The sequence below is a fragment of the Camelus ferus genome, chromosome 13 (genome assembly GCF_009834535.1).
Source record: "Camelus ferus isolate YT-003-E chromosome 13, BCGSAC_Cfer_1.0, whole genome shotgun sequence".
In the NCBI taxonomy this organism is placed as follows: Eukaryota; Metazoa; Chordata; class Mammalia; order Artiodactyla; family Camelidae; genus Camelus; species Camelus ferus.
The window spans coordinates 749971-777403 of NC_045708.1; the positions used below are offsets into that span (position 1 = coordinate 749971).

The window sequence follows — 27433 nt, forward strand, 5'->3', positions numbered from 1 at the left end:
GGGGTTGGAGAAAGGGGAGGGCAGGAGGTGTGCCTCTCGGGGTGGGGCTGCTGGGGCCGCTGGCTGTGGCACACCGGGGTCCCCCTGCCCTGCCCAGGGACCCAGCTGAGCAGGACCCCCTAGAAGAGGCTGCCCTGGGGCACCTGCAGTGACTGGGCTTCAGGGAGGACGGGCCACAGAGGAGCGGCCGGAGCGGGGAAGAGGGCAGGGCGTCCAGAGAAGTGGGGGGAAGGGTAGTGAGAGAGGGTGGCGTTAGCAGCTCTGGCTGGGGCTCAGGAGGAACAGGCTCGGGTGGGACGGAGGGTATGGCAGGGCCGGGGCCTGAGGCCTGGCGCCTACCGGACCCGCAGCAGCCGGTTCCTCTCCACCTTCCCTGCGGCCTCCGCCTCCTTGCGCAGCTGCTCGGCTGCCCGCTTCTGAAGGAACCGCTTGGCGGCCACCGCCTCCTCTTGGGCTGACTTCCGAACACCCTCCAGCTGCCCCTCCCGGATTTCCATGTGCCACATGGCCCTCCTTGCAAACAAGAGACGCCTTGGTTTACCTTGGAAAAGGGGTTGGAGATCTGGGGCTGTGCCCTCTGCATGCATTCACTCCAGGGTTTGGGCCCCAAGTCTGACAACCACCATCGATGGGTCGGTCAGCTCTGCCAGGAGCCCTCCAGGCCTGCAGCTCCCTGCCCCGCGCTGTGTCCACACTGTCCTGCCCTCTGGGTTTGGGCTGGAGCCTGGGAGACGTGGCACCCGGCACAAGCTTCATGATTTGCTTGTTTTCTGTCTGTCTGTCTGTCTGTCTGTCTGTCGTTACCGCAGATGGAGTTTCCCTGAGGCAGGGATTTTTGCTGTTTTTCTCATGGGTGACCCCTAAACGCTCAGAGCAGTGTTCGGGACCGAGCAGGTGCCCAGCTACTGTTTGCTGAGTGAATAAACAAGGGACTCTGAATCACCAAGCCTCGAGCCTGGCACGCCAGCAGCACCAGGCAGACAGTGCGCTCGGCACCCCTGGAGGAGGTCCTTAGGGACAGTGGATGCCTGCTGTGCAGCCCTCCCTCCCTCAGCGCACACGTGGGGGCCTTGTGCATGTCCCTGCCACCTGGGGTGCCGGTGACCCTGGGTGAAGAAGGTTCTGTCCAGCACACAGACACCGGCAGCAACGCAGGGGCCCCGAGGGCAAGTCCTCCCTGAGAGCAGTTTCAGGAGAGCATCTGGTCGGTCACGCCACCAGAGGGCGGGCTGGGGGGGGTCAGCTCTGCGGACACTGAGGGCGTGGCAGCGGTGGGCCCCGGCTTGGAGAGAGTGGCCTAGCGGGGGTGGCAGGGGTCGGGGGGGCGCTGAGCAGCTGGCCTTCTCAGCTATGAGGACCCTTCATTCCTACGGGAGGCCGGTCTTGAGGAAGGACCAGCAATACTTCCACGATGATTGGACCACAAGGACAGGGGAGTCACTATGTTGGCCCAGAGGATACCGGTTAGGACGGGGAGCCACAGGGGACAAGTGTGTGGCCAGGAGGGCACCGACGGCGTGGGCGCCGGCCCTGGTGCGTCTCGTAACTGTTGTGCACGGCGCAGCAGCCAGGCCCGGGGAGTACAGCCTGCAGGCTCTGCACGCTTAACGCAAAGGGACAGAGGACAGAGAGGTTGCCTGGGGTCTGAGGATGGAGAATAGGCGTGAGGGACACATGCGTTTCCTTGCATGTAAGTTAGACATAGGTGACACGGATTAAAGACGAAGTAAACGCACCACCTGGCAGCAGCCACGCTCACGGGGGAAGGACGGGCGCCGGCCTGGGGGCTCAGGGCTGCAGGAGTGCGTCAGAGTGCGGGCAGCTGGGCAGGGGCCACAGATGGGCACTTGGAGGTATGCAGAGAGGGCTGGAAGTGTTTAGGAGAGAGGCAGGTTTCTGTCTGTCACAGGAGGGACGTCCAGGTCAGACAGGGGACGAGGTGGACTGCTGGTTCTGTTGGAGCCAGAATTCCACTGTGAGTGCGTGGCTTCAGTGCAGACAGCACAGACGTGCATGCGCTTCCCGGGTGCCTGGGTGAGGGCCTGGAACAGCAGGGGAGCACCCAGCACCCAGCACCCAGCTCTGTCCCCAGACACCATTCTGCCCTGTGAGGAACCAGGCCTCCTTAGACAATTGCCTGGGTCCAGGGCTGGGGCGGACAATAAATGAGGGGGCCTGGACCGCGTCCTTATGCCAGGAAGTGCGGGGCGAGTCACAAGCACAGAGGAGCCAGCCTGAAAGAGGTCCCGCGGCCAAATCTGCGACGACTGGAGCGTCAGAATAAGTGACGACGGGAGAGACCGTGACCCACCGAATGAAACGGGAATGGGAGAGTCACACGGAAGCATAAATGAATGTGGAGAAGGGAAAGGTGCCCCTCACAGCAGCATGCTGACTCACACAGCTGGACGGGATGACGGAGCTAGAAAGGCGCACTTTGGCAACAGCCATCTTAACTGGTTCAAACACGAAACACCAGTAAATGCGAAAACCAGAGTGCGGAGAAGGAAGAGGATGGGGTCTTCCAGAGTCTTGCAGTTTGTACCACAAAGTACATGTTAGTTTCCGAGAGAAATGCATGACTCGGCGATGGAGAAAGTCTGCAGACATCCCTCATCCAAGAGGTCAGAGCCCCCACGGAACAGGGCCAGCGGGCATCGGGCGCCTCGCCGCAAGGACACAAGGCAGGATGCGGCAGCACGTCGGGGGTGGACGCCAGACGACAAGCCCGAGGGGGCAGCACATGGGGCGACGTGAGGGACCTTTCCCGGCCCAGGATCTTCAAACTATCAAGGTCATGTGTGTCACGGTTGGGGGGGGGCTGGGGGTCCTTCCAGCTGGACGCAGGACCACCCCACGACCCCCAAGTGGGGCCTCCTTGCTGTGAAGGTGTCACTGGGATGATGGGGCCAAGGGGACACAGGGGTTCTTCGTGCTATTTTGCAGCTCTTCTGTAAATCTGAAGTTGTTTCAAAATTTTAAAGTTTTTTTAAAAAAGTAAATGGAGGACGCAGTGATCGAGAAAGACAAGGCCACCAGGTCTTTGCTGCTCCGGAGCTGGTGGGGAAGGGACGCTGTCAGGACAAGGACCCCTCCTCCCCAGTTTACAGAGGGCGTCACAGCTTGGCCCACAGGACACAGGGGATCGGGGCAGACTGCATCACAAGAGGAACGGGCCAGAGACTGATTCTGGCCCCATGAGTCACCGGGGGAGGCTCCCGGCACTCAAAGCCCACTCCCAGCCCTGCGGGCGCCTCCTGCAAAGGGCCGGACACCCGTGTGGCCAGCGCCGCGGGCGAGCTGAGACTCAGGCCGGGGGCTCCGTCGGGGCAGAAGGGTGTGAGGCAGCTGTGTCGTCGGACCCCCAGCCCTGGTGGAAGCTCCCCGCCTGCTGGGTCTCCAGGGGCCTGGACGGCTGAACTTCCGGGAGTCGGGCCGGGATCTGCCCAGAGTCGGATTCTGTCCGTCATGCCTCTTCCTAAACCCTTAAGCCAGCTGGAGGCAGTCCTGACGTTTACAGCCCAAACCCTCTACCAGGAAGTACTTGACACAGGGCAGCGGTCTCGGTGGGGGGGGGGGGTGTGGAGGGAGGTGATTCTAGGAAAGGTGAGAAGCACTTTTTAAAACCACGCTGGTTGTTCGCAGAAGCACAGAGACTAGGAAAAAAGGGAAAAGAAGCTGACTGCATAGATCCTAAGAACTCAAACACCGAGAAAGAGAAAAACACTTAAAACGTGTGAAGTCCTGGTTACCATTCAGTTTTCAGGCAACTTGAAAGTCAAGTGCAAAACATATCCTTCATACTCAGACCCGTCCCGTGTGTGACCCTGGGACTTACTCGCTCTCCTGAAGCACGGCTGTGACTCTGGACTGCAGGTCTCTCTCCTTCTCCAGCTCCAAGCGCAGGCGTCGGGACGCTGCCTCCAGGCGGCCCACGGCTGCCCTGGGGAGAGCGGCGCTGAGATGAGGCCCCCAGGCCAGGGCTCCGGGCACCTTCGCCTGCCTTTTCATTTTTGAGAGGACTCTGTCTGGACGGGCCAGGGGGGAGGCAGGAGTGTGGTGTTGTCGAGGACAGGCTTCTCCTGGGCCCACCCTGGCTGGGCGGCTCCGAGGGTGCTGACCCTGCACCCGCCGGCTCCATGTTTACAAGTGGGGGGAGTCGGTCTCCTCACTGCCAGCCCTTCGGAGCTGCAGGCCCACCCAGGTTTGGCCCGGGAAGGACCCAGCACACCTGCTTCATGACTAGAAGCATCTGGGCGGCCAAGAAGCCGCCATGAGACCCTCTTGGCCGAGCCACTCTGCGCTGTCCCACATCACCTGTCTCTGCCCTCCTGGAGCCGCAGGTACCCTCCCCTCGTGCGGATGCGCAGACAGACAGAGGTCGGGGGGGCGCAGGGCGGGCAGGGCAGAGAGGTGCACCGCCCCTGAGATCCCTGCCAGGGTGTTTGAGCCTGCAGGTCCAGGTCTCTCTGAGAATGGCCTTGAGTAACGCTGCCCAGGGGACTCGACCATGCAGGCAGCTGACCTCTGTGCCACCCCGGTCCCTGAGCTGCCCTGCTGGCCTCTCCCGGCTCCCACCCCTGGGTGCTCTTTCCCCATTACTCAGGCCCCAGCCTGGGGGTCAGCTCCTCAGGGAGGCCTCCCCTGCCACCTGCTTCAAAGTGACCGCCCTCCAGACTCACGGCCACCCCGTGTGACCACCTGACTCTTCGTGTCCACTATGAATGTCTGCCCTGCCCGGGATGGAGGCTGGTCTGCTCGCTCGGCCGCTGAACACAGCAGGTGCTGAGTGCAGACCCTGATGTGGGAGGATGGAGCCCACTCTGCGGCCCACGCGGGCCCCAGGTCGCCCCCCACACCTACGACCTACATGTTGTTGGCCTCTCTCTCCGCGGCCACCTCGGCTGCCACGCTCTCCTGCTGCTTGGCCACGAGGTCCATCCTCTGGCGGCTGGCACGCAGCTCCCCTCTGAAAGGTGAAGCCAGAATCTGGATAAACGGTCCCCTGACACCCAGGCCCTCTGCCTCCCTCTCCCCAGGTGCCTCCCCGCTCCTCCAGCTGGGGAGGGGGCAGCGGGACGGGGTGGGGGCTCGGGGCCCGCAGACACACCCTCTCCTCCGGGGACCCCTCTCACACAACCGGGTACTTAGGAGGAAGGTTTCACGGCGCCTGCAACTGGTTTTCAGGTTCCAGCTTCTCTGCAGACGAGCGTGGAAAGCCCACCAGGCGGGGCCCCGGCGCTGCTCACCGTGTCCTCTGAATGAAGAGGACTTTCTCCTCCTGCAGCTTGTCCAGGCGGCTCAGGTCCTGCCGCCACTGTGCTGCCCGCACTCGGTCCGGGGCAGCCGGTCTCCGCCTCCTCCTGCCGGCTCCCTGCCCTTTGCCTGGACTGGTGGGAAAGGACGGCGGCTGCCATCGCGGGGCGACTCCCCCGCCCCGGGCAAGCAGCCCCCCCCCCCGTCAGTCCCCCGTCCGTTACCTGGAGCTTCCAGGGCCAGCCCGGCCCGCGGCCTCCATGGAGGGCGACTCACCCACAAACTCCGGCTCTTCCAGTTCATCTGGTTCTAGAAACCAAGCAAGAGTTCCAGAGTCAGGCGCTCGAGCCTGAAGGTCCGGGAGAAGTCCCGCCAAGCTCTGCCTGGACGGGCAGCGAGGCCACAGTGTCTCCAAGCAGCGGTTCTCAAACCAGAGCCCAGGGAACCCTGGGGGAGTCCCTGAAAGTCTTTCAGGGGGTCTGTAAGGTCAAGACTGCCTTCACAGTAATAGCAAAGCATCATTTGTCTTTTTCAGCCCTTTTCACGAGCGCACCGCGGAGGTTTCCAGGGGCCTCATGACACGTGGAGCCCAGCTGCCTCCTCCCAGCCGGGCTCTTGCCGCTGCCTGCGACAGGCTCACTGTTCTGCTGTTGTAAGTAAACAGGTTTAAAAAAAGCCTTTCAGATTTAGTTTTTAACAGTGAACACTGAAAGATTAACCATCATAAACAAAAGCTTTTCGGGTTGTCAATAATTTTTAATGATGTAAAGGGTTCCCCGACAGGAAAAGGTGTGAGAGCCACTGTCTCAGAGAGTCCCCGCAGACTCCCAGCGAATCGTGGCAAAGCAAGCTGTCTGGCTTACGTCCACTCCTTCATTAAATCTCAGTAAAAATGAAAGGAAATTCTAAGAGGTGTCCGGCCACGGTCACGAGAGCAGGAGCGGGAAGGCGGCGGACAAGAGAAGGCAACCTGGAGCGAGGGGACCAGGCGTCGCCGGCGAGGGCACAGCCGACCGGCCACGGCGCCGGATGGGGGACCGAGATCAGTTTCCAGGCTGGACTGTCCAGCCTGGCGTCCCGCACTGGCCCGAATCAAGGCACGTCTTAGAGAAATTTCAGATCATCAGATTTTTTTTTAAAACTAAAAGCTTCCAGGAAAGGAAAACAAAAATAGGTTGCAATTAGAGGATAAAAACGGCGTCAGATTTCTCAGCCGAGACGCTGGAAAGGAAGCCGCGGCCCTGCCGCCTTCCGAGTCTCAGCCAGCGGAGCTCTTTCCTCCAGTTAAAGGCAGAACAACACAAGCCACCTTTCTGAGAAAAGATGCGAGTTTAAAAGATTTAGTCTCCCCAGAAAAAGGAAGTTAAAGGGCAACGGTGAGGCACGGCGTTTGCCTTCCTCGCTGCCGGAACGCGAGTTATCTGTGAAAAGACGCGTCTGCATTACCGTCTTCCACGAGGGGGGCGCCGTCCGAAAGCGTCTCCTCAGGCAGCAGGCTGGCGTCCTCTTCCATCCTGGCAGGCAGAAATCAGCTACAAAAAAATGCACAAGCTATAGATGAACGAGATCACGGATTAAAAAAACTAAGACATTAGACTTCATAAAAATTAACAATTCCTCTTCGAAAAAGACATTAAGAAAATGAAGAGATGAACCACAGCGCGAGAAAGTATTTGCAGCACACGTATCTGACGAAGGCTGTGCACCCGGGACATGACAGAGAAGCCCCGAATCCGCAGCAGGAAGTCCAAACTCCAACTGAAAAGGGCCGACAACTTTAGAGCAGACACGACAAAAGAAGACGTACGAAAGGCCACGGAGCTCCTGGAACTCTGTGCAGCGTCTTCGTTCTCAAGTGAAGCCACAGGACTGCTGCCTGTTCACGCCTCAGACCAAAACCACCGGACACTGGATCGTGACCCCCAGGGCTGTCATGTGCACTTACCTTGGGACCCGGAAACGCTACTTTGAGCTATTTGCTCATGAGAAACAAATATGTCCACAGAAAACTGGTGCAGGAATGTTCGTAGCCACCTTATTCATAACAGCCCCAAAGTGCAATCAGCCCAGATCTGTGTCATCACCAACGAGAGCCACAAACAGACTGCGGCACGTCCACACACAGGAACCACCCCCGGGAACCACGCGGAAGGCTGAGGTCTGGCACACTCAGCACCGGGGAAGGGCCGCAGGATCGGCGTCAGGTGAGCACCAGCGGTGCCCCCGTGCAGTGGGGGAGGGCAGGGCAGGAGCCTGGGATTTGCAGGCAGTAACTGCTGTACAGAAAACAGACCAACAAGGTCCCGCTGCACAGCACGGGGAGCTGCACTCAGTGTCCTGTCATAAACCACAGTGGAAAAGAATGTGAAAAAGAACATATACCTGTATGTGTATGACTGAATCACCATGCTGTGCACAGAACCTAGCACAACACCTTACACCAACTCTATTTCAATCAAAAAGTCATGCAACCTGGTACAGACAGATGACGACAGAAACCAGATGGTGGGAATGGGGGTGGAGGTGGCCACAGGAGGATGGAAACGCTGCCTTGTCTCGGGTGGTGGTTACACAGGTGAACACAACCGTCGGACTCATCCAAACGTACGTTTAACCTGTGTGCGGGTTACAGCGCGTACGTTGCAGCGTGCTGTTACCTCAGCAGAACACATGCACGGTCGCAGCTCAGAACGGTTCTTAAGGAATGCCAGAGTCTTCACTGTGCTTTGATTATCCTTTCGGAGAAGCTGGCAGCTTGCCTGTGTAGAGCTTGGTATGCAATGTTCACATTAAACACCGGCACTATGTACAAGGTGATAAAATTGTAGATGAGTTTGTTTTCATTGCTTAATTTAGCAATTGCTTCCACGTAATTCTCTGAAAAATGTTTCTAAAGCCTAATGTTTCCTTGATAATTAATAAATCAACGTCACTAATTTATTTTTCAAATGCTGCAAAGAAACAGTTATGCACTGAAGTTCTGAGAGGCAAAATTTTAAGGCAGCTTGTAAAATACCAACAATGTTCCCCCCACCTGAAAACACCTGCCAGCCCCGTAGCCTGTGAACGGCGGGGCACTCGGAAGACGCCCCGCGCCAGTGGGTTCCACGTGCTCGTCGCGTCACATGTGCAGCAGTGTAACTGACAGTCAGACAAGAGGTGGAACCTCACACACACAGCTCTGTTTAAAACGACCACATCAAACCGCACACAGCCTGGACATCTGGTTAAGGGCAGCAGGTCCAGGCAGGTGGCCTCTGATCCACCTCAAGCCCTCCCTTAAGCGACAGGGGAAGGGTTCTGTTTTTTTCAGTACGTGAGTCCACAGAGATGAACAAATGGAAGAAGAAACAGCGTGAACAAAGCAGAAGGCGGGGAGTGCAAGGATGAGCGGAGTGTCCCCGAAGCCCCACGTGCGTCACACAAGCTGGCGGGCTGGGACCCGGGCGCCCCTGACATGCAGGTGAAACACGATCAGACTGGGGTTTGCTAAAACATGCTTAAGAAGCAGCTGGAACCTGTTTTGGGAATTGCCTGGCCAGCGTGAAAATGACCTGAAATGCTGGGAAGAATGTATTTTAATTGTCTTAAGAACCTTGAAGAACTGACAATAAGAAATCATCAGGTTAAAACCTAAGTGAAGGCAAGAATACGAATATGTAAGTGACCACCTTACCAAACTGGATTGAAAAACCAAACACAACACCAAAAAGCTAACTTTTTTCCATTTAAAAGAGAATTCTACAACAATAACGTACAGAAGCACTGCATTTTAAAAGTCAGAAAAAGACACACTATAGAAACTATAAATAGGAAGCTAGTGCAGTTGTCTAGAAACAGACAGAAATACTTCAGGGAAAAAGCAGGAGTGGCAGCGGAGGCCGCGTCGTGACCACGCGCTCAGTCGCCGGGAAGACACGGCAGCCTTGCACCCGGGAGTCAACGCGCAAAGTAGACGGAGCAAAGGCCGGCAGACCAGCGGGAAGGTCCGAGGCACAGACTTCAGCGGGAAAGGCTGGCCTGACTCTCTCGGGAACTGACGCAAAGCCAGACACCCTGAGTCATCGATGCCATACGTTCAAGCAGCACCATTAACAGCCTGAGCCCTGCAGGCGTACACAGAATATAAACAAGCACAGGGTTCTAAGCGCTCCCTTAAACCACACGCAGGATATTTAGAAAAATGATCTACTGGTCCCAAAGCAGGACTCGATACGTATCCAAGGACTAAACTCCCACACGTCTGATCTCTGACCAAATCAATCAGCCCGAATCAGAAACAGCGAGGACGCGGCTGGGGTGGCGGAGTAGGGAGGCCCTGAGCTCGCCGCCCCCCACGGCGCCAAGGCCCTCACGATTCACAGAGCCAGACTGACGAGAAGGACCAGAAGCTTAGCGGGAAAGACCTTCTCCCACCGAAGACAGAGAAGGGGCCGCAACGAGACAGGTAGGAGGGTGAGACGTGGTGAAGTCAGGACCACACCTTGGGGGGCGACCCACAACCGCAGCACAAGCACAACTGCAGAAGCTCCCCCAGGAGCCAGGGGTCTGAGCCCCACTTCAGGCTCCCCTGTCTAGGGGTCCTGCGCTGGGAGGGTGAACCACCAGAACATCTGGCTTGAAGGCCAGCACGGCTTACGTCCAGGAGACCCGGAGGGCCGGGGGAACAGAGGCTCCACTTCACAGCGCACACAGACTCCCCTGCTCCAGGGCCCACGGCAGCAGCAGTAACTTGAGAGCAGCCTGGGTCAGACCACCGGAGACGCAGGAGGAGATTAGCGGTCACCCTGGGGACACAGACATGGGGGCAGACATTTTGGGAGCTCATTCTGCCACGTGGACACTGGTGCTGGCGGGTGTCACTGTGGAGTCCTCCTCTACCAGTCAGTGCCGGGGCCCAGCCCCGCCCAGCAGCCTGTCGGCACCAGCACGGGGACGCCTCAGGCTGATCGGCAGCTGGGCAGGGGGCACAGTCCCACCCACCAGAAGGCCGGCTGCCTTAAGACCCCCAGAGCACACAGCAGCCCCAGGACCTGGCTCTGTCCACCTGAGGGCCCAGTGCCTGATCCTGTACACCAGTGGGCAGGCACCCCAGGAGCCCTGGGCCTCAGCTCTGCTCATCAGTGGACTTACACTGGTTCCTGGACCCCCAGCCCTGCAAGGGGAGACCCAAGGACCCAGCGTCGCCCACCCGCAGGTGGGCCCCAGCCAGCCCTGTTGTCCAGAGGGCAGGTGCCAGCCCAGGACCACCACAGCCCCACAGCCTGCTGCATAAGGACCCAGCCTGCCCACCAGCAGGTGGACACCAGGCCTCGGACACCCCTGTGCCCTGGCCCTGCCCACCAGCAGGCCAACACCAGCTCCAAGACACCTTGGACCCCTCAGCTAGCTGCCCTGGCCCCACTCCCAAGCAGGCTGACACCAGTTTGGGAGGGACACCCCAGACCCTGCAGCCAACCATGTCAGGAACAAGCACCATCCACCAGTGGCCTGATGCTAGCTCCTGGACAACCAGGCCCTGCAGCCACCCACCCTGGAACCCAGCTTTGCCCACCAGTGGGCCAAAACTAGCCCTGGGACTATCCGGGCCTCTGCAACCAGGTGCCAAGTGACCCAGCCTCACCCACAAGTGACCAGAGCCTCCTCACAAGGCTGGGCCTGGCAACCAACCAGACCAGGGGGCTGCCACACCTACCAGATCACCCACATAGTCACCCACCACAACAGAAGGACCCACACAGCCACGCAGGGACACCCCTGGAGCATACAGCTCTGGTGACCACAGGGGAAGTGCTGGTGACGTAAAAGGACTCCTATAACAGGCCTCGTCTCCAAGCTTTGGAAGTGCAACCAACCTACCAAGTACATAGGAGTAAAAACAGCAAATTAGGCAAAATAAGACAACAGAGGAATAGGTTCCAAATGAGGCAACAAGATAAAACCCCAGGGAAGAACGAAGTGGAGGGGATATGCAACCTATTGGATAAAGAGTTCAAGGCTGTGGCTGTAAAGATGCTCAGAGGACCTGGGAGAAGACTGGGTGAGCACAGCGCAAGGCTACAAGAGTCTAACAGAGAAAACACAAAGAAACAAACTGAGATGAGGAACTGAAATTAAAAAACACGCAAGAAGGAATCACCAGCAGATTGGTGACACAATGGAATGGGCCGGCGAACCAGGAGACAGAGGAGTGGACATCAGTGAGAGTGAACAGAAAGAAGAATAAAAAGAAATGAGGACAGTTTAAGAGGCCTCTGTGACAACACCCAGCACACTAACATTCGCATTATGGGGTCCCAGAAGGAGAGGAGAGAGGGGCAAGGAACATCCCTGAAGACATAAAAGTTGAAAAACTCCCTAACCTGGGGGAGGAAACGGACATCCAGGTCCCGGAATCACATGAGTCCCAAATAGGATGAACCCAAAGAGAACCACACCACGACACACCATAATTGAAACGGCAAAAATTAAAGCAAAGAGAGAATATTAAAAGGAGCAACGGGAAGGAAAGAAGTCACGCACAAGGGAACTCCCACAACACTGTCGGCCAAAGGGAGGGGCACGCTACCTTTAAACTGAGACAGGGGACGCCTGCGACCAGGACGCCTGCGACCAGGACACCCCGTCTGGCAAGGCTTCTGCTCTGATTCGACGGAGGAAGCAAAAGCAAAAGCTGAGAGTTAAGCACTGCCAAACCAGCTTCGCAGAAACGTTAAAGGGACTTCTCTAAACAAAAAAGAAAAGGCCAAAACCAGAAACATGAAAACTACAAAAGGAAAAACCCCACTGCTAAAGGCAAACACACAGTACAGGCAGCAGGTCAGCCGCCCCTGAAGCCAGCGCGGCGGCTCCAAGGCGAGGCGGCGCGGCCACCCGTCTCCGTGGGAAGCAGTGCGGGACGCACAAGACAGAAGTGAAACGAGGGTTCAGAACCAGAAAACGTGGTGTTGGGGGGCAAAAATGCAGGGTGGCTGAAATGAGAGTGGGCATAGGAGATCGGCACAGATACATCCACGGCCGTACGTAAACCTCACAGTAACCACAAACCAAACCTCCGTAACAGGCACACACACAAAAGAACAAGGAGTCCAATCGCAACCCTAGAGACAGTCCTCAGATCACAAGCGGAGAGAGCAGAGGAAGAAAGGAGCAGAAAAGGAACGACGAAGCAGCCGCCAGACAATTAACAAGGCAAAAGCACATATCTGTGAATAATTACTTTAAAAGCAAACGGACTGAACGCTCCAGTCAAAACACACAGGGTCCAAGTGGCTCCAAAAGCAAGGCCTGAACGTGTGCTGCCTGCGAGAGACTCGCACTAGATCTGAAGACAGACACAGACTGCAAGTGAGGGGATGCAAAAAGGTGCTCCGCGCACACGGAGATCAAAAGAAGCTGGGGTAGCAATGCTTACATCGGACAAAATGGACTTTAAAACAAAGACTGTGACAGGAGATAAAAAAGAACATCATGTAATCAATCCAAGAAGAAGATATAACAGTTGTAAACGCACAGGCCCGGCATAGGAGCACCCAGAGCACGAGCCAGCATCCCAGACGTAAAGGGGACACGGGCAGCAGCGCTCGCAGCGGGACCTCAGCCCCCACGCAAGTCAGTGGACAGACCACCCAGACAGAAAAGCAGCAAGGAAGCACGCTGGACCAAGGGAACTTAGTAGATCCATACAGAGCATTTCGTCCAAACCCAGCACAGTACACATCCTCTTCCAGTGCACATGCAACAGTGTCCAGGACAGACCACATTCTAGGCCACAAACCGAGTCTCAGTAAATTTAAGGAAGTTGAAATCATATCAGGTACCTTTTGTGACCACAGTGCTATGAGACTAGAAATTAACTACAAGGAAAAGTAACTGCAAAATATGCTACTAAACAACCAATGAATCACTGAAGAAGTCCAAGAAAAATTTTAAAAATACCTGGAGATAAATGGAAATGAAAAGCAAATGATCCACCGTCTCTGGGACGCAGCAAAGCAGTTCTAAAAGGGATGATTATGGCGACACAACCCTGCCTGAGGAAACGTCTCGGACACACACCCTGACCTCACACCTAAAGCGAGAGAGAGAGAAGAGCAAACAAAACCCACAGCGAGCGGAAGGAAAGAGATCATAAAGATCAGAGCAGAAACAAATGAAACAGAGGCCGAAAAGAGCAGAAAAGGTCAACGAAACTAAGAGCAGGCTCTTTGAAGAGAGAAGCAAAATCGATGGGCCTTTGGCCAGACTCACCAAGAAAAGGAGAAGACGGCCCAAATCTAGAAAAGCAGATGCGAAAATAAGTTACAGCTGACACCACAGAAGCACAAAGGACCCTAAGAGATTAACTGAGACAATTAATTTAAAAAACCTACCAATAAACAGAAGTCCAGGGCCAGACGGCTTGAGAGGTGACTTCTGCCAAACATTTAGAGAGGACTTTGCACCTACCCTTCTCAAGCTATCTCCAAAACTTGCAGAGCAAGGAGCACTTCCAAACCCATCCCACGAGGTCAGCACCACCGATACCAAAGCCAGACTGAGACATGACAAAAAAGAAAATGACACACCAGTATTGCTGACGGACAGAGATGCAGAAATCCTCAACAAAATATCAGCAAACTGAACCCAACAGCACATTGAAAGGCTCATACACCGTGATCCAGGGGGGTTTACCCCAGCCATCCAAGGATGTTTCAATATCTGTAAATCAACCAAAGCGAGACACACAGCCATGCAACAGAATAGAGAGCCCGGAAATAAACCTACACGTGTGTGGGTTATAACCCGAAATAAAGGAGGCAGAAAGTACGGCAGGGAAAAGGCAGCCTGTGCAGTGAGCGCTGGGCGTTGGGAAAGCTGGACAGCTTACCTGCAGAAGAGTCAGACTGGACTACTCTCTTACAGCATGCCCTAAGACAAACTCAAAGTAAGTTAAAGACTTAAACGTAAGACCTGAAATGATAGAACTTCTCGAAGGAAACAGAGGTAGTAAACTCTTTGACATGTCTCGGTAATATTTTTTTGATTCGTCTCCAAAAGCAAGGGAAACAAAAGCAAAAACAAATAAATGGGCCGACATCAAACTGAAACGCTTGGGCGCAGAGAAGGAAACAACAAAACGAACAGGCCGCCGACTGAATGCGAGAAGGTATTTGCAAACAGTACATCCGATGAGGGGTTAATACCCCAGATACATAGAACTCTTACAGCTCAATATTCAAAACCTGAACAACCCAGTTAAAAAGTGGGCAGAGGGTCTGAACAGATATTTTCCAAAGAAGACACACAGACAGCCAGCAGGCACGTGGAAAGATGCTCAACATCCCTGGTCAGAGAAATGCAAGTCAAAGCCACAAGGAAACACCACCTCACACCTGTCAGAACGGCCATCACCAAAAAGGCCACAGATAAACGCTGGTGAGGATGTGGAAGGAAGGGAGCCCTCGGGCACTGCTGGTGGGGATGTGAACGGGTGCAGCCGCTGTGGAAAATAGTACGGAGGTTCCTCAAAAAAGTAAAAAGAGGACTATCATATGATCCAGCAATTCCACTCCTGGGCATATATCCAAAGAAAATGCAAAACCATTTGAAAAGATATTTGTACCCCTACGTTCACTGCAGCATTATTCACAACAGTTAAGATATGGAAGCAACCTAAGTGCCCATCAACAGACGAGTGGATAAAGAAGATGCGGTGTACACATAATGGAATACTACTCAGCCATAAAAAAGAATGAAATCTCGTCACTGGCAAAAATATGGATGGACCTAGAGGGTCTCATGCTAAGTAAAGTAAGTCAGACAGAGAAATGCTATGTGATTTCTCTTCTATGTAGAATCAAAAAAACAAAACAAATGAGCAAACAAAATAAAACAGAAACAGAGTCATAGATGCAGAGAACAAACACGTGGCTGCCTGGGGTCGGGGGAGCAAAGCAGAGGGTGAGAGGCACTGACAGGTGCAAACCTCCAGGTGCAGAGTAAACGAGGCCCCGGCCCGAGACGTGCAGTGGCTCCGTGATCTCCCTGTGCGGTGCTGTGTCCTAACCGGACTCTCCGTGGTGGTCACTTTGAAATGCACAGAAGTGTGGAATTACTCCGTTGTACAACAGGAGCTAACCTGGGACTTCAAGTCAGTCACACTCCACAAACAAGTTCACAGAAAGAGGTCACACTGGGGTTATGGGGGGTGAGTTGGATAAAGGCAGTCAGAAGGCACAGGCTCCCAGCTGCCACAACGTGGGGAACGTGGCTAATCCTGCTCTGAGCTGTAGACGGAAGCCATTAAGAGTAGATCCTAAGAGTTCTCATCACAAGAACCAGTGTTTCCTGTTCCTTTAATTTTGTGTCCGTATGAGATGCTGAATGTTCGTTAAATTTATAGTGATCGTTTCCTGATGTTCGTAGGTCAGATCACCGCGCTGTGCACCTTAAGGCTGTACGGTGCTGTACGGCAATGCTACCTCAACAGAACCGGAAGGGAAAATAGAGAACTACAAGTTCATCTTATTTTTGTAAAGTAAAGAACTCACTTCTAAGCAACCTATATGGATCAAAGGAAAAATCATAGTGGAAATTAGAAAATGTTTTGAACTGAGTTACACTGAAAACATCATGTAACAAACTGAGTGCAGCCAAGTTAGCACAGAGCAAACCTGTGATCCTAAAGGAGGAGACAGACTAGAACCTAAGGTGCTGAGCACCCAATTCAAGGAGCTGTGAAAAGAGCTCCAGTATAAACCCAAAGGAAGTAGACGGAAGAAAATTAGATTAGAAATTAATGCAAAGAGCAAACACGTGACAGAGGTGTTCCTCAAAGCCAACAGTCTGTCCTTTTAAAAGATTTATACAATCAACGAACCTCTAATGAAGCTGGTAAACAAAAAGAGAAGGAGCCGATCACCCCGTCGGAGCAAAGGGCCCGTAACTGCGGACACTGCAGATTCCAGGTGTTTCGAAGATGTGCGAGCAGCCTTACAGCAATGCATTCAGAAGTCTAGACAATGGACAAATCATTAGAAAAATATTATAACCAAAGCTGCTTCTAGAACAAACAGTAATGGGGAGGGTGCAGCTCGGCAGCAGAGCACACGCTCAGCACGCACAAGGTCCTGAGTTCAACCCCCGGCACGTCCAGTAAAATAAATCACCCTAACTATCTCCCACCTCAAAAAAACTGCAAAGAACAAAAAATAGAAAACTTGAAAATTCCCATAGGCACAAAGGAAATCCATTCAACGGTCAAATACGTTCCCACCCAGAAACTCTAGGCTCCGAGGCCCCCTTTCACACACATCCTTCCAGGGGGAGACACCGAAGGTCCACTCCCCGGCGCAGATTGTGGGCTTGGTGGCGTCTGTTACCAGAGCCTGATGGCGAAAACAGACAAAGGGAGCTCCAGCCCAGCCTCACCCTCAGCACAGACACGAAACCCGAGGTGAAGCGCGGCGGCCAGCCCGGCGGCACGCGGACGGGACGCCCCCTCGCGCCGGAGGCCGGCTCCGCTCACAAGGGAGCAGGCTGCAGGGAGTGGCCCCCTCAGCCCCCCCTCAGCCTGTCCAGCTGACGCAGGACAGGCGCTGCTGAAGTTCAGCATCCTGCCTGCGCTTTGCAAAGACTCGGCAGACTTGCACTAGAAGTGAGGTTGTTTCCGGCGTATGACCACCTTTACGTAATTCCTGAGTACACCAGACACTGACGTGGATCGAGGAGACACCCAGGTTCTCAGGGCAGCTGCTTTCCACTCACTGCTAGAAAGTCCAGTTTGCTTCAGAATGTTCCAACAGGCCAGGTAAGGTCTCCCGTGTTATTATGACAAGTTTCCAACTCACAGGGCACCTGGAAGGGTGTCTGGGCCTCTCAGCAGGTAGAGACTCCGCTGTCCTGATAGACCTGCCCACGCGCCAGCGCCTCCTGGAATCCCCTGGAGATGTGGGCCCCCGGGCAACAGAATGCTCCGTTCCTCTGCTGGTTTGAGGGCGCAGGTCTAGGGTGGACACTGCCGGACACCTGCAAACTGTCCGGGCTTATCTTCCAAAGGGGCGCCCGGGTCACTTTGCCCGCCCTCAGCCCACCTCTCCTCTCCGCAGGTCAGGCTGTTGGGAGTCCGAGCGGACTCGGGCACCACGATCCCAGGGCCGCGGCCTCCCCCAGCCGCAGAGGGCAGAGGCCGCATGCCACCGCAGTCCTCTGGCACGTCGCGCTCAGTCGTAAACACTGGAGGGGTTGCCTTTAAGAGGGAGAAAAAAACAGGGGTGCTGTCTGAAGCCACCGCCACTTCACGTCCCCGGGGTCGCCCGACCAGAACAACCAGGAAGGCAGAGAGGACACTGCGAACTCATCTACAAACAGGAACAGACTTGCTGGCAGAGTTCACCATCTTATGGTTACCAGTGGGCAAAGGGAGTGGGAAGGGATAAAACTGGGAGTTCGCGATTTGCAAATATTAACTACTACATACAAAAATAGAGAAAAAACCAAATTTCTTCTGTAGAGCACAGGGAACCATATTCAATATCTTGCAATAACCTTTAATGAAAAAGAACGTGAAAATGAATTTATGTTTGTGTATCATGACCGGGACAGTGTGCTGTGCAGCAGAAGTTGACATATTGTAATTGACTGTACCTCAACTAAAAAAAGAATATTAAAAAAAGAAAAAAAACAAGAAAAATGAAAGAAAAGGCGTGAGGATGGAAGGGGAAGACAGTCGTCATTTTCATATTAACATGACTGCACGTGCAGAGAATACAGATTAGAAGGTAAATTGTTACTATTATTGAGACAATTTAGTAATATTACTACATATAAATTCAATAGTGAAAATCAGTGATTCTCTCATTTATCAGGACAAACATGAGACGATAAGATTTGGAAAACTTATCTCTTACAATTACCTCAGCGAGTCGGAGGTCCCGGGGAATGCACACAGCAAAGCACCTACGGGACCCCTGCCTGACGGGAGATTGCGGGAGCCCTGCTCGGTGACAGCACACGGGACCTAAATAAAAAGGAAACGCAGGAGATGAACCAGGTTCTTCAACCACTGGATGTCACTGGGGAAAAAGGGAGGGGGAAGGACAGTCTTAAATTTTAAAGCCTTAAGAGACAAGTCAACCACGTGCGAGGAAGAGGAGGGGAGGTCCCTTGTCTGGATCCGGGGTCACGCAAGAGACTGTAAAAGGCACTTTTGAGATAATATGGGAAAGTGAACACCACCTGGTGTTAGGTTTTATTACAAAATTAATGTTAATTTTGTTGGGGTTGCTGGCAGTTTCGTGGTTCTGCTGAAAACAAGGCGCTACTTGTTAGAACTGTACACTACAGTGTTCACAGGTGAAATGTGACACCTGGGTTTTCTCCAAAACGCATCAGCCGAGAACTAGAAGGAGATAGCGAGGGGGTGGCGGGTGCCTGTGCGTCCGTCTGACCATTTCCCTACTTTCGTGAGTTTGAAATTGTCCATAATAAAAGTCCAAAAAAGGAATAAAGCCAATATAAGTAAATAAATGGAGAGGTGCATGTTTAAGTACTGGAGACTCCATGTTGCCAAGATGCCACTTCTCTCCAAATTGCTCCAAAGATTCACTAAAGCCCCCACCAAAATCTGACAGGGCTGTGCGTGTGTGTGTGTGCATATGTGTGTGCGTGTGCACGTGTGCCAGCACTGGGCAAGGAACACACATCTCCATCATCATGCCAAGAGGTGGGGCACCCGCCCAGGAAGTCAGTCCCACGAGGACAAAAGACTCACAAGTGAGGACAAAACTCTACTGCAGAGAAGGGGGCACCATGACGTCAGGGTTTCTGAAATGAGACACCAAGACCATGAAGCCCCAAGCGGAGAAGCTGGCAGTCACATACATTTAAACCGAAAACTGTCATTCAGGGGAACCCTAAGGAGAGTTAAAGAAAAGCTACAAATTAGAAGATAAATGTAACGCATTTCCCAAAATGTGTTTCCCAAATTTCCTAAGATCACCTTCCAGACACATAAGGAATGCCCACAAACCAATAAAGAAGATGGACAGCCCGACAGCCACCTGGTGGGACTCGAGCTGGCTGGTCACCGTCAAGGACGGTCCGTGTCCAGTGAGCAGGGCCGCCACACGTCCCCTGTCAGCACGCCCTGACTCGGGCCTGTTTTCCTGGCGTTATCAACAGTGTTCCCTTTAACTTTTAACAGGGTCCTGGTTGCATGGTGAACTATCTCTTGGTAATAAACCCAAAAAAGTTGCCCAGCCTCATTTGTAATTAGGGAAATGCATGTCCGCCACAATAAACCGGTATCACGCAGGGGTCGCACGGTGACACAAGTCTGACCCCCCGAGTGCAGGCGGGCCATGATGCAGCAGAGTTGGCCGGCCACACACCAAGGGCAGGAGAGGAGACCGGGGCAGGGTTGTGAAGAGGGTTTGGCATCTCCTAGCAAAGTCAGAGCCGCACGCGCCCTGGACCAGCATCCTGCTGCTGCCGCAGGAATTACCAGGACTCGGTGACTTCGTGCAAGGTTACTGTCTCACAATTCTGGAGGTCAGAGGTCTGAAGTGAGTCTTGCTGGGGGTCAGCAGGGCTGTGCTCCTCTCTGGGGCCTCTGGGGGGGGGGAATCTGTTTTCCTGCCGTTTCCAGGTTCCAGAGGCCCCATCCTGCCAACTTCACAGCCAGGCACGTCCGGGGCCTTCCTGGTGCCTCCCTCTTCCGCGGCTGCACTGGGCCCGGAGAACCCAGGGGACCCTCCCCGTCTTAGAGTCGGCTGGTTGAGCACCTACATCCCCCGCTGCCTGGAACCCACACTCACAGGTGTGTCCCAGGTGTCAGGACACAGACGTCCCTGGGGCTGCGGTTCCGTCTACCGCACCCTCTGACTCTGCAGCTGCTCCCCTAGGTGTTTACCCGACAGGAACCCTCAGGTGCTGGACACGAGTCCTGGCACCGCCGGAACCGTGCATCACAAACAGGGTCTCCGAACCACGCAACGTGCCGCCTCTGCGCCCGGCAGGCCAGCGACCTGCAGCCGAGGTCCAGCTCCACCTGGGGGAGGGAAGACGCTGCCCCGGGCCTCTCCCCAGCCCTGGTGGTTCCCTGGCTCATGGCAGCACGACTCTAGTCCATGTGACATCCTCTCTGTGTCTGTGTCCAAATCCCCCCCCACCCATATAAAGACCCCTGTGTGCTGGATCGGGGCCCACTACCCTCCGTGCGACGTCTTCTTAACTAACTGCATCTCCAGTGACCCAGCTTCCAGATGAGGTCACGTTCTGCCATGCTGGGGGCTAGGACTTCAATGTACCCTTTTTTTTGAGGAGACACAACTGAGCTCCTAACACACAAACACCAGGAGCTGCAAGGGGATCTGACTGAGGGGAAGGGTGTAGCTCAGGGCAGGCACGTGCCGAGCATACACGAGGCCTGGGTTCAACGCCCAGCACCTCCATTAAAATAAATAGTAAATAAATAAAGAAACCTAATGACCTCCCCCAATCCCAGAAAAAGAAGACCTCACAGAGCACTGCTCATAACAGCAGGAAGTCAGGGATCAGCCCTCGGCCTCCGCAGCAGGAGGCCGTGACTCTGGCTGCAGGCTCTGAGCGCTGACGCGGACCAATGAGCCACTCCTGCTCTGGGCAGCCAGGGGAGTGGCGCAAACACAGCCGCGGGGGGGGGGGGGGGGGGAGATGGACGCACGCACACAGCTCTTCTTCCCCTTTCCGCCCTAGGAGGGCAGGGGAACCCGGGTTCACGCCGTGGCCCAGACGGGATGTCCGAGCCCGAGTAGGAGGGAGGCAGTCCCACGTCGGGCATCGGGGCCCAGGCAGCGTGGTGTGGTGTCCACGGCGAGGCCAGCAGCTCAAGCCTGGGAGGGACGACAGAGCTGCACAGCTTCAAAGCACCTCCCAACCAAACCCTTGTCAGCCACAAAGGGAAACTTGACTTCCCCGTGGAGACGCCGGCAGACACCACCGTGATCACGTGATCAAAGCAAGTATCGTTGGTAATGGGTGAGAAGGGCCACTGTGAGCCACCTGGAGGATGTGAGGAGCCGAGTGACACACAGCGTCACTCCTGGGACTTTCCTGACAAAGATGTAGTAACCTGGTCATGAGGAGACACCAGACACACCCAAACGGATGGGGCTCCCTGCAAAGTAACTGGCCTGTGACTTTCAAAGGTGAGCGGGTCACAAAGGCCAGGAAAGCCTGAGGAATGTTCTGGACCGAGGGAGACTAAAGAAACACGACAACTCAGCGCAGTGTGGGACCCCAGCCTGGGTCATTTTGTTTCTCTGCCTTTGTGGGGTCACCTGGCCAAACAGGCTGCATGGAGCCTGAGCCTTAGACCTCGAGGCCCATCTGTGTTACTGTCCTGATGCTGACGGCCGTGCTGTGGTGCTGCTGGAGAACGGCCCGGGTGTGGGGAGCACACTCGGAAGTATTTGGAGGTGACAGGCCACCACGTAGGTAACCTATTCTCAAATGCTCCAGAAGTTTTTTATGCTGAACTTGCAATTTTTATGTAAATTTGGGATTATTTCAAAAATTAAAAAAAGAACATAGTATTATTCCTACATAGGGGTTAAAACCAGATGAAGCATATTGTTTCAAAGTGGTAAAACTAAAGAGAACCAAGGAAATTAGAATCACAAAAGTTAGCCTTTGGTCACGGGGAGGGGTCTGTGTGGGCTGGGCTGACTTTCCGGGTGCTGACAAGGTTCTGTTTCCGGACTGGGGTGTGACTACCGACGCTGGCTTTATAACCAGCCCTTCAGCTGTACCTGTGGGTTTACACGGCATCTGACTGCAGAGAACGTCTACCAGGGGATGCTCTGAACTGTGGGTACCAGCGCAGGCCGGCTCGTCGCCTAGTTCGGTACTTGGCGCAGAGCAGATGCTCAAGGAAAGTGCTAGATACAGAAACGCGAGCAGATAAAAGGGGTATAAGTTTATGGAAAACAGGAAAATAGAGGTCTCCAGAAACAGATGCACCACGAAAAGCCAAATGCCGACGACTTCGGAATTAGGAATTGCGCCCCTGCTTTGCTCCGCCCGGACCCTCGGGGTCCCTTTTCGCACCAGCCGGGCCTACCCTGAGCTCTGCTCCAAGGTTTCCCACACGCGCTCTGACCACACCGCGTCGTCCGCGCAGGGCCGGGGGCAGGGCCCCAACCCGGCTGCCCCGCGCCCGGGGGTCCCTGAAACCAGCCGCGGCCGCGCCGCACTAGCGGTTACTTCTCGGGCAGAACTCGCACGATGAGCGGTTGACTCGCGCCTGGGGGCGGCCAAAGCCCCCGAGCCCAGCCCCGGGCTCCGGGCCAACGGACCCACCTCTCAGCGAACGCGCCGCGGTCCGGTCCGAGCCGAGCCGAGCCGAGCCGAGCGGGCAGCGAGCGGCGCGGTTGGGAGCGGGCGGCGCCATGGCAACGGACGGCCCCACCGCGGCGGGGGTGTCCGCGCTCCCCCGCCCTGGCGATGGCTCGGTCCGGCGTCCCCGCCGCGCAGGCGCAGTGTGGCCGAGGCGGCAGGTGCGCCGGGAGCGCGGGAGGGGGGCGCGCTGTGTCAGGGGCCGTCGACCTGGACCCGCGCGCTGGCCGAGGCCCAGGCTGCGAGCCGAGGGGCGCGGGGGCACCTGGGGCACCTGGGTCACCGGGCGGGGCGGAGGAGATCAGCGCTGCTCGGTGGCCCGGACGCCCCGCCAGGCTGCCTCCCGTGGTTTGGCCCAAGAAGGTTGAAGTTCGGGTTAGTTGCCAATTTTAAAAACAGGAGCGTGCACGTGAAATCGCGACGTCTCTCATCCCTTTTTAAGATGAGAGCTCTGACGCCATATGCCAAGCTGGGCTGGAGCTGAACTGAGCTTGCTGCACGCCTCCCCCAGCCCCCAGCCCCCTGCCCGAGGCCCCGCGTGGCCCGTCACACCTCCGCCTATTCTCTCATCGTGCTCCCTCTCCAGTCTCCTGGCCCCTGGGGTGTGTTTGCGGCGGGGATGTGAGGGCGTGAGGGAAAGGTCCCTCTAGCCAGCGCGCTCAGTGCTGGCCCTGGACGCAAGAGTGAGTCGCGGTCTCCCCGCCCTCGCAGAGCCCCGCTCCTCCCAGCACCCCGCCTGCATGCCACCTGCAAGGCCGCCGGCCCTGCCGGCCACTCACTGGCTTTGGCCACTGGCTCTTAATGCCACAGCGAGGCCCACGAAGTCCTTTCGTTTTATCCTGGGGTGGCGATCATCAGAGCCCGCAAGTGTTGCTGCAAGGGCAGCATACCTGAGAACTGGGGACTTGTCCGGGTGACACCAGGGCATCTCTGCCTCCATCACCGGCCGTGGTGCCCAGGAGAACTGGGGGCTTGTCCGGGGTACACGGGGCATCTCTGCCTTCATCGCTGGCTGTGGTGCCCAGGTGTGGACTTGAACAGAACTGAGTCGCCATGTCAGCCTGTGACAGTTTTTCTAAGAGAAATTGTTCTTTCCCTGCCCTACCCAAATTCTGGGGCTTCTTCCTTATCAGCTTTGCTTCTCTGGGCCAGTCCATGTTAGTGATTAGTGCACTTTCTCATAAAGAAGAGAAGGGCACCAAAAGACGGAGAGGAGCCCAACGTCCACCAGCAGGAACTGGCCAGGAGGCCGTGCACAGCTGCACACAGAACAGCTGTGAGAGGTACGCCTACGTGATCTCCAGAACATACTGCTAGGGGGAAAACCTAGGTGCAGAATGGTGTGTATATTCTTTTATCAGATGGGGTGGGAGCAGTAAGAACATGCTAATTTCTTTACATTAAAAAGTAACATAAAAGTGCTTACCAACCGGGGCAGGAGGGTGAGGAATAGAAATTAGATTTCTCTAAATGTGCTTGTACGTTTGGCTATAGAACTGCAAAATTATAAAACCAAAAATAAATCAAACAGAAAAAAAAACCTCCTCAAAATTGGAAACAAAATGAAAAAAAAAAAAAAAACCAACAACAACAAAAACAAAAAAACCACCTAACTATATGCCAGGTTGGGGGCTTAACCAGACAGAAAACGATCATTTTAGGTGAGTTTGATACTCAACAATTGGGTTGTGCATACGTAGTAGACTATCCTAAGGGCAAAAAGAGCTGCAAAGAAACCTTAACTTCTTTGCAGTAATCCTGGTTTTTGTAATAATATTGACATTGCTGTTCTGGAATTATATGAAATGCAGTAAGGCAAATAAGTAATATGGTAATATTACAAACCAATATTTCTAGCTTGAGAGAAGAAATAAAAAGGTAAGAGGTAAAATAAGAAACGGAAAAACCTGTAAGACTGTATTTGAATGGGAATAGTAGTATGAATTAATACAGTTTTTTCTTCTAAAATGTATTTCTTAGCTCTGTCCACTGAAAAGGTCTAGAATTGTCCAATATGGTAGCCACTGGACACATGTGGCTATTTAAATTTTAATTAATTAAAATTAAACACTTGAACAAATATTTGTACACCAAGGTTCACAGCAGCATTGTGCACAACAGCCAAAAGGTGGAAGCAACCCAAGTGTCCATCGATATTATTCAGCCTCAGAAAGGAATGAAATTCTGACACCTGCTGCAACATGGATGAACCTTGAAGACATTATGCTAAGTGAAACAGGCAGACACAAAAGGACAAACATTGTTTGCTAAGGATACCATCAACAAAACAAAGAGACAACCTACAGAATGGGAGAAAATCTTTGCAAATGTTGTGACTGACAAGGGAATAATTTCCAAAATATACCAATGGCTCACAGACTTTAATATCAAAAAACAAGCAACCCAATCAAAAAATGGGCTGAAGACCTAAATAGACATTTCTCCAAAGAAGACATACAGATGGCCAACAGGCACATGAAAAGATGCTCAACATCAGTAATTGTCAGAGAAATGCAAATCAAAACCACAGTGAGGTATCACCTCACACCAGTCAGAATGGCCATCATTGAAAAGTCCACAAACGATAAATGCTGTAGAGGGTGTGGAGAAAAAGGAACCCTCCTACACTGCTGGTGGGAATGTAAGTTGATGCAGCCATTATGGAAAGCATTATGGAGATTCCTTAAAAAACTAAAAATAGACTTACCGTATGATCCAGCAATCCCACTCCTGGGCATATATCTGGAAAATAATAATAATTAAAAAAGACACATTAGGGGGACGGTATAGCTCAGTGGTAGAGTGCGTACTTAGCATGCACGAGATCCTGGGTTCAATCCCTAGTACCTCCATTAAAAATAAATTTAAAAAAATCAAATTACCTCCCCCACCAAAAAAATTTAAAAATAAATAAAAAATTAAAAAAAACACATGCACCCCAATGTTCACAGCAGCACCATTTACAATAGCCAAGACATGGAAACAACCTAAATGTCATCAACAGATGACTGGGTAAAGAAGATGTGGTATTTATATACAATGGAATACTACTCAGCCATAAAAAAGAATAAAATAATGCCATTTGCAGCAATATGGATGGGTCTGGAGATTGTCATTCTATATGAAGTAAGCCAGAAAGAGAAAGAAAAATGCCATATGGTATCACTTTTATGTGGAATCTTAAAAAAAAAATGGGACACAAATGAATATATCTATAAAACAGAAACAGACTCACAGAGAACAAACTTATGGTTACCAGGGAGCAAAGAGGGTGGGAAGGGATAAATTGGGAGTTCAAAAAGAGGAGTGATGGAAGCGTCAGCTATCTTGATTGTGGTTGTGGTCTCACTGTAGACATCTATCAAGATTCATCAGAATTGTACATCTGAAATATGTGCAGTTTACTGTACAAGAACCAGACCACAATGAAGGTGTTTTTTTTTTTAAAGAACAAACATTGATTGATTTAACTTATCTGAGGTGCATGGAGTAGTCAGATTCGCCCAGAAGGAAAGCAGAAAGGCAGTTGCCGGGAGCTGGGGTTGCAGTGGTGAAATGGGGAGTTATTTTCAATGGGGACAGAGTTTCAGTTTGGGAAGATGAGACAGTTCTGAGAACAGATGGTGGGGGTGGTCACACAACAACGTGAATGTGCTTAATGTTGCTGAACTGTGCAATTGAAAACAGTTACAGTGGTAAATTTTACGTTATGTACATTTTACCACAATAAGAAAATTTTAACCAGGTAAAGTTTGAAATTCCATTCCTCAGGTGCAGCAGCCACATTCCAGGCGCTGGGAGCCTGTGTGGCTAGTGCTGCCGTGAAGTTGCCTGTCTTTCTCTTGGGCTGCGCGGGTCCGGGAGTGATGTGTGCCCCTTGCACCCCGGCTGTTGTCCGATGCACCATTTCCCAGTAAAATAACCCCACCGCTTCTTAGAAAAAATGACAGATTTCTGATTTGAGGCAGAAAATGTACCGGATGATCCTGGAGCATCTTGCCAATGCAAGGATGCAAGGAGACGATCAAAGATTCTAGGGTTGCATCAGAGGATTCATTAGCCAACTTGGAGGAGCTCCTTCTGATGATAGTAAGGGTGCTTTGAGGATCAAAAAGAAAAGTAACAAAAAAAGGTAACTGCAGTGGACTGAAGCACATCGACTACGTTAATGTCCCTGAGCTCCTTTATAAAATAAAGTCCTCGTCGGTCACCTTGGGAGGATGCTGGATACCAAGTTACCGTTCTACAGGGGCCAAGGTCCGGGTCCTGGGGCCAAGATCAGGCCCTGGCTGGGGAAGCTCTGACATGGGATGGGGTGTCTGGTGGATGCCCTAGGGGTTTTGCCTCCCCAGACTATTCTGAAACTTCATAGCCTGCAGAGGTGGCTCTCCATCCCTGGGAAGAGCTAGCACCCCGTCATCTGGAAGGACACTGTGCAGGTCTCCCCAGTAAGGCAGCAGGGTCCCTTTAGGACGGCCCCCGCCCCTCTCCGGGCTGCCAGACTGGCCACCGGCGTGGGAAGTTGCAGGACAATCTCGTCAGATACACCTGGGCCTGATGGGAGAGAAAGGGGTAAGTGTCCGGGGGCTGCGGGAGTCAGCAGCGGGTGCCCGCCGTGGGGGTGGGCTTGGGGGCTGCTGACCGACGGGGCCGAACATGAGACTGGAGGGGAGGGCTGGCCCAGGGGAGGGTGAAACTCACCCCAAAGGGGCTGCACGTCTTCCGAACCTGATGAAAACTATTAGCCCAGAGATCCCAGAAGCTCAACAAACCTCAAGCAGAATAAGTCTAAGAAAATTAGACCAAGACATATTATCAT

The 27433-nt window shown here is 53.7% G+C and overlaps 1 protein-coding gene across 1 annotated transcript in view; it reads right to left on the minus strand.

Annotated features, from left to right (window-relative positions):
* CFAP74 (cilia and flagella associated protein 74) overlaps positions 1 to 22727 on the minus strand; it is a 64763-nt gene extending 42036 nt beyond the window's left edge. The window contains exons 1-8 of the mRNA XM_032494963.1: positions 22579 to 22727; positions 18153 to 18256; positions 6703 to 6788; positions 5481 to 5565; positions 5250 to 5390; positions 4871 to 4969; positions 3839 to 3943; positions 340 to 513 (exon numbers count right to left, since the gene is read on the minus strand). Coding sequence (XP_032350854.1) covers positions 340 to 513; positions 3839 to 3943; positions 4871 to 4969; positions 5250 to 5390; positions 5481 to 5565; positions 6703 to 6769 — 671 coding nt within the window. The 5' untranslated portion in view covers positions 6770 to 6788; positions 18153 to 18256; positions 22579 to 22727. The remainder of the gene's footprint in view (positions 1 to 339; positions 514 to 3838; positions 3944 to 4870; positions 4970 to 5249; positions 5391 to 5480; positions 5566 to 6702; positions 6789 to 18152; positions 18257 to 22578) is intronic.
* Positions 22728 to 27433: the final 4706 nt, after the last annotated feature.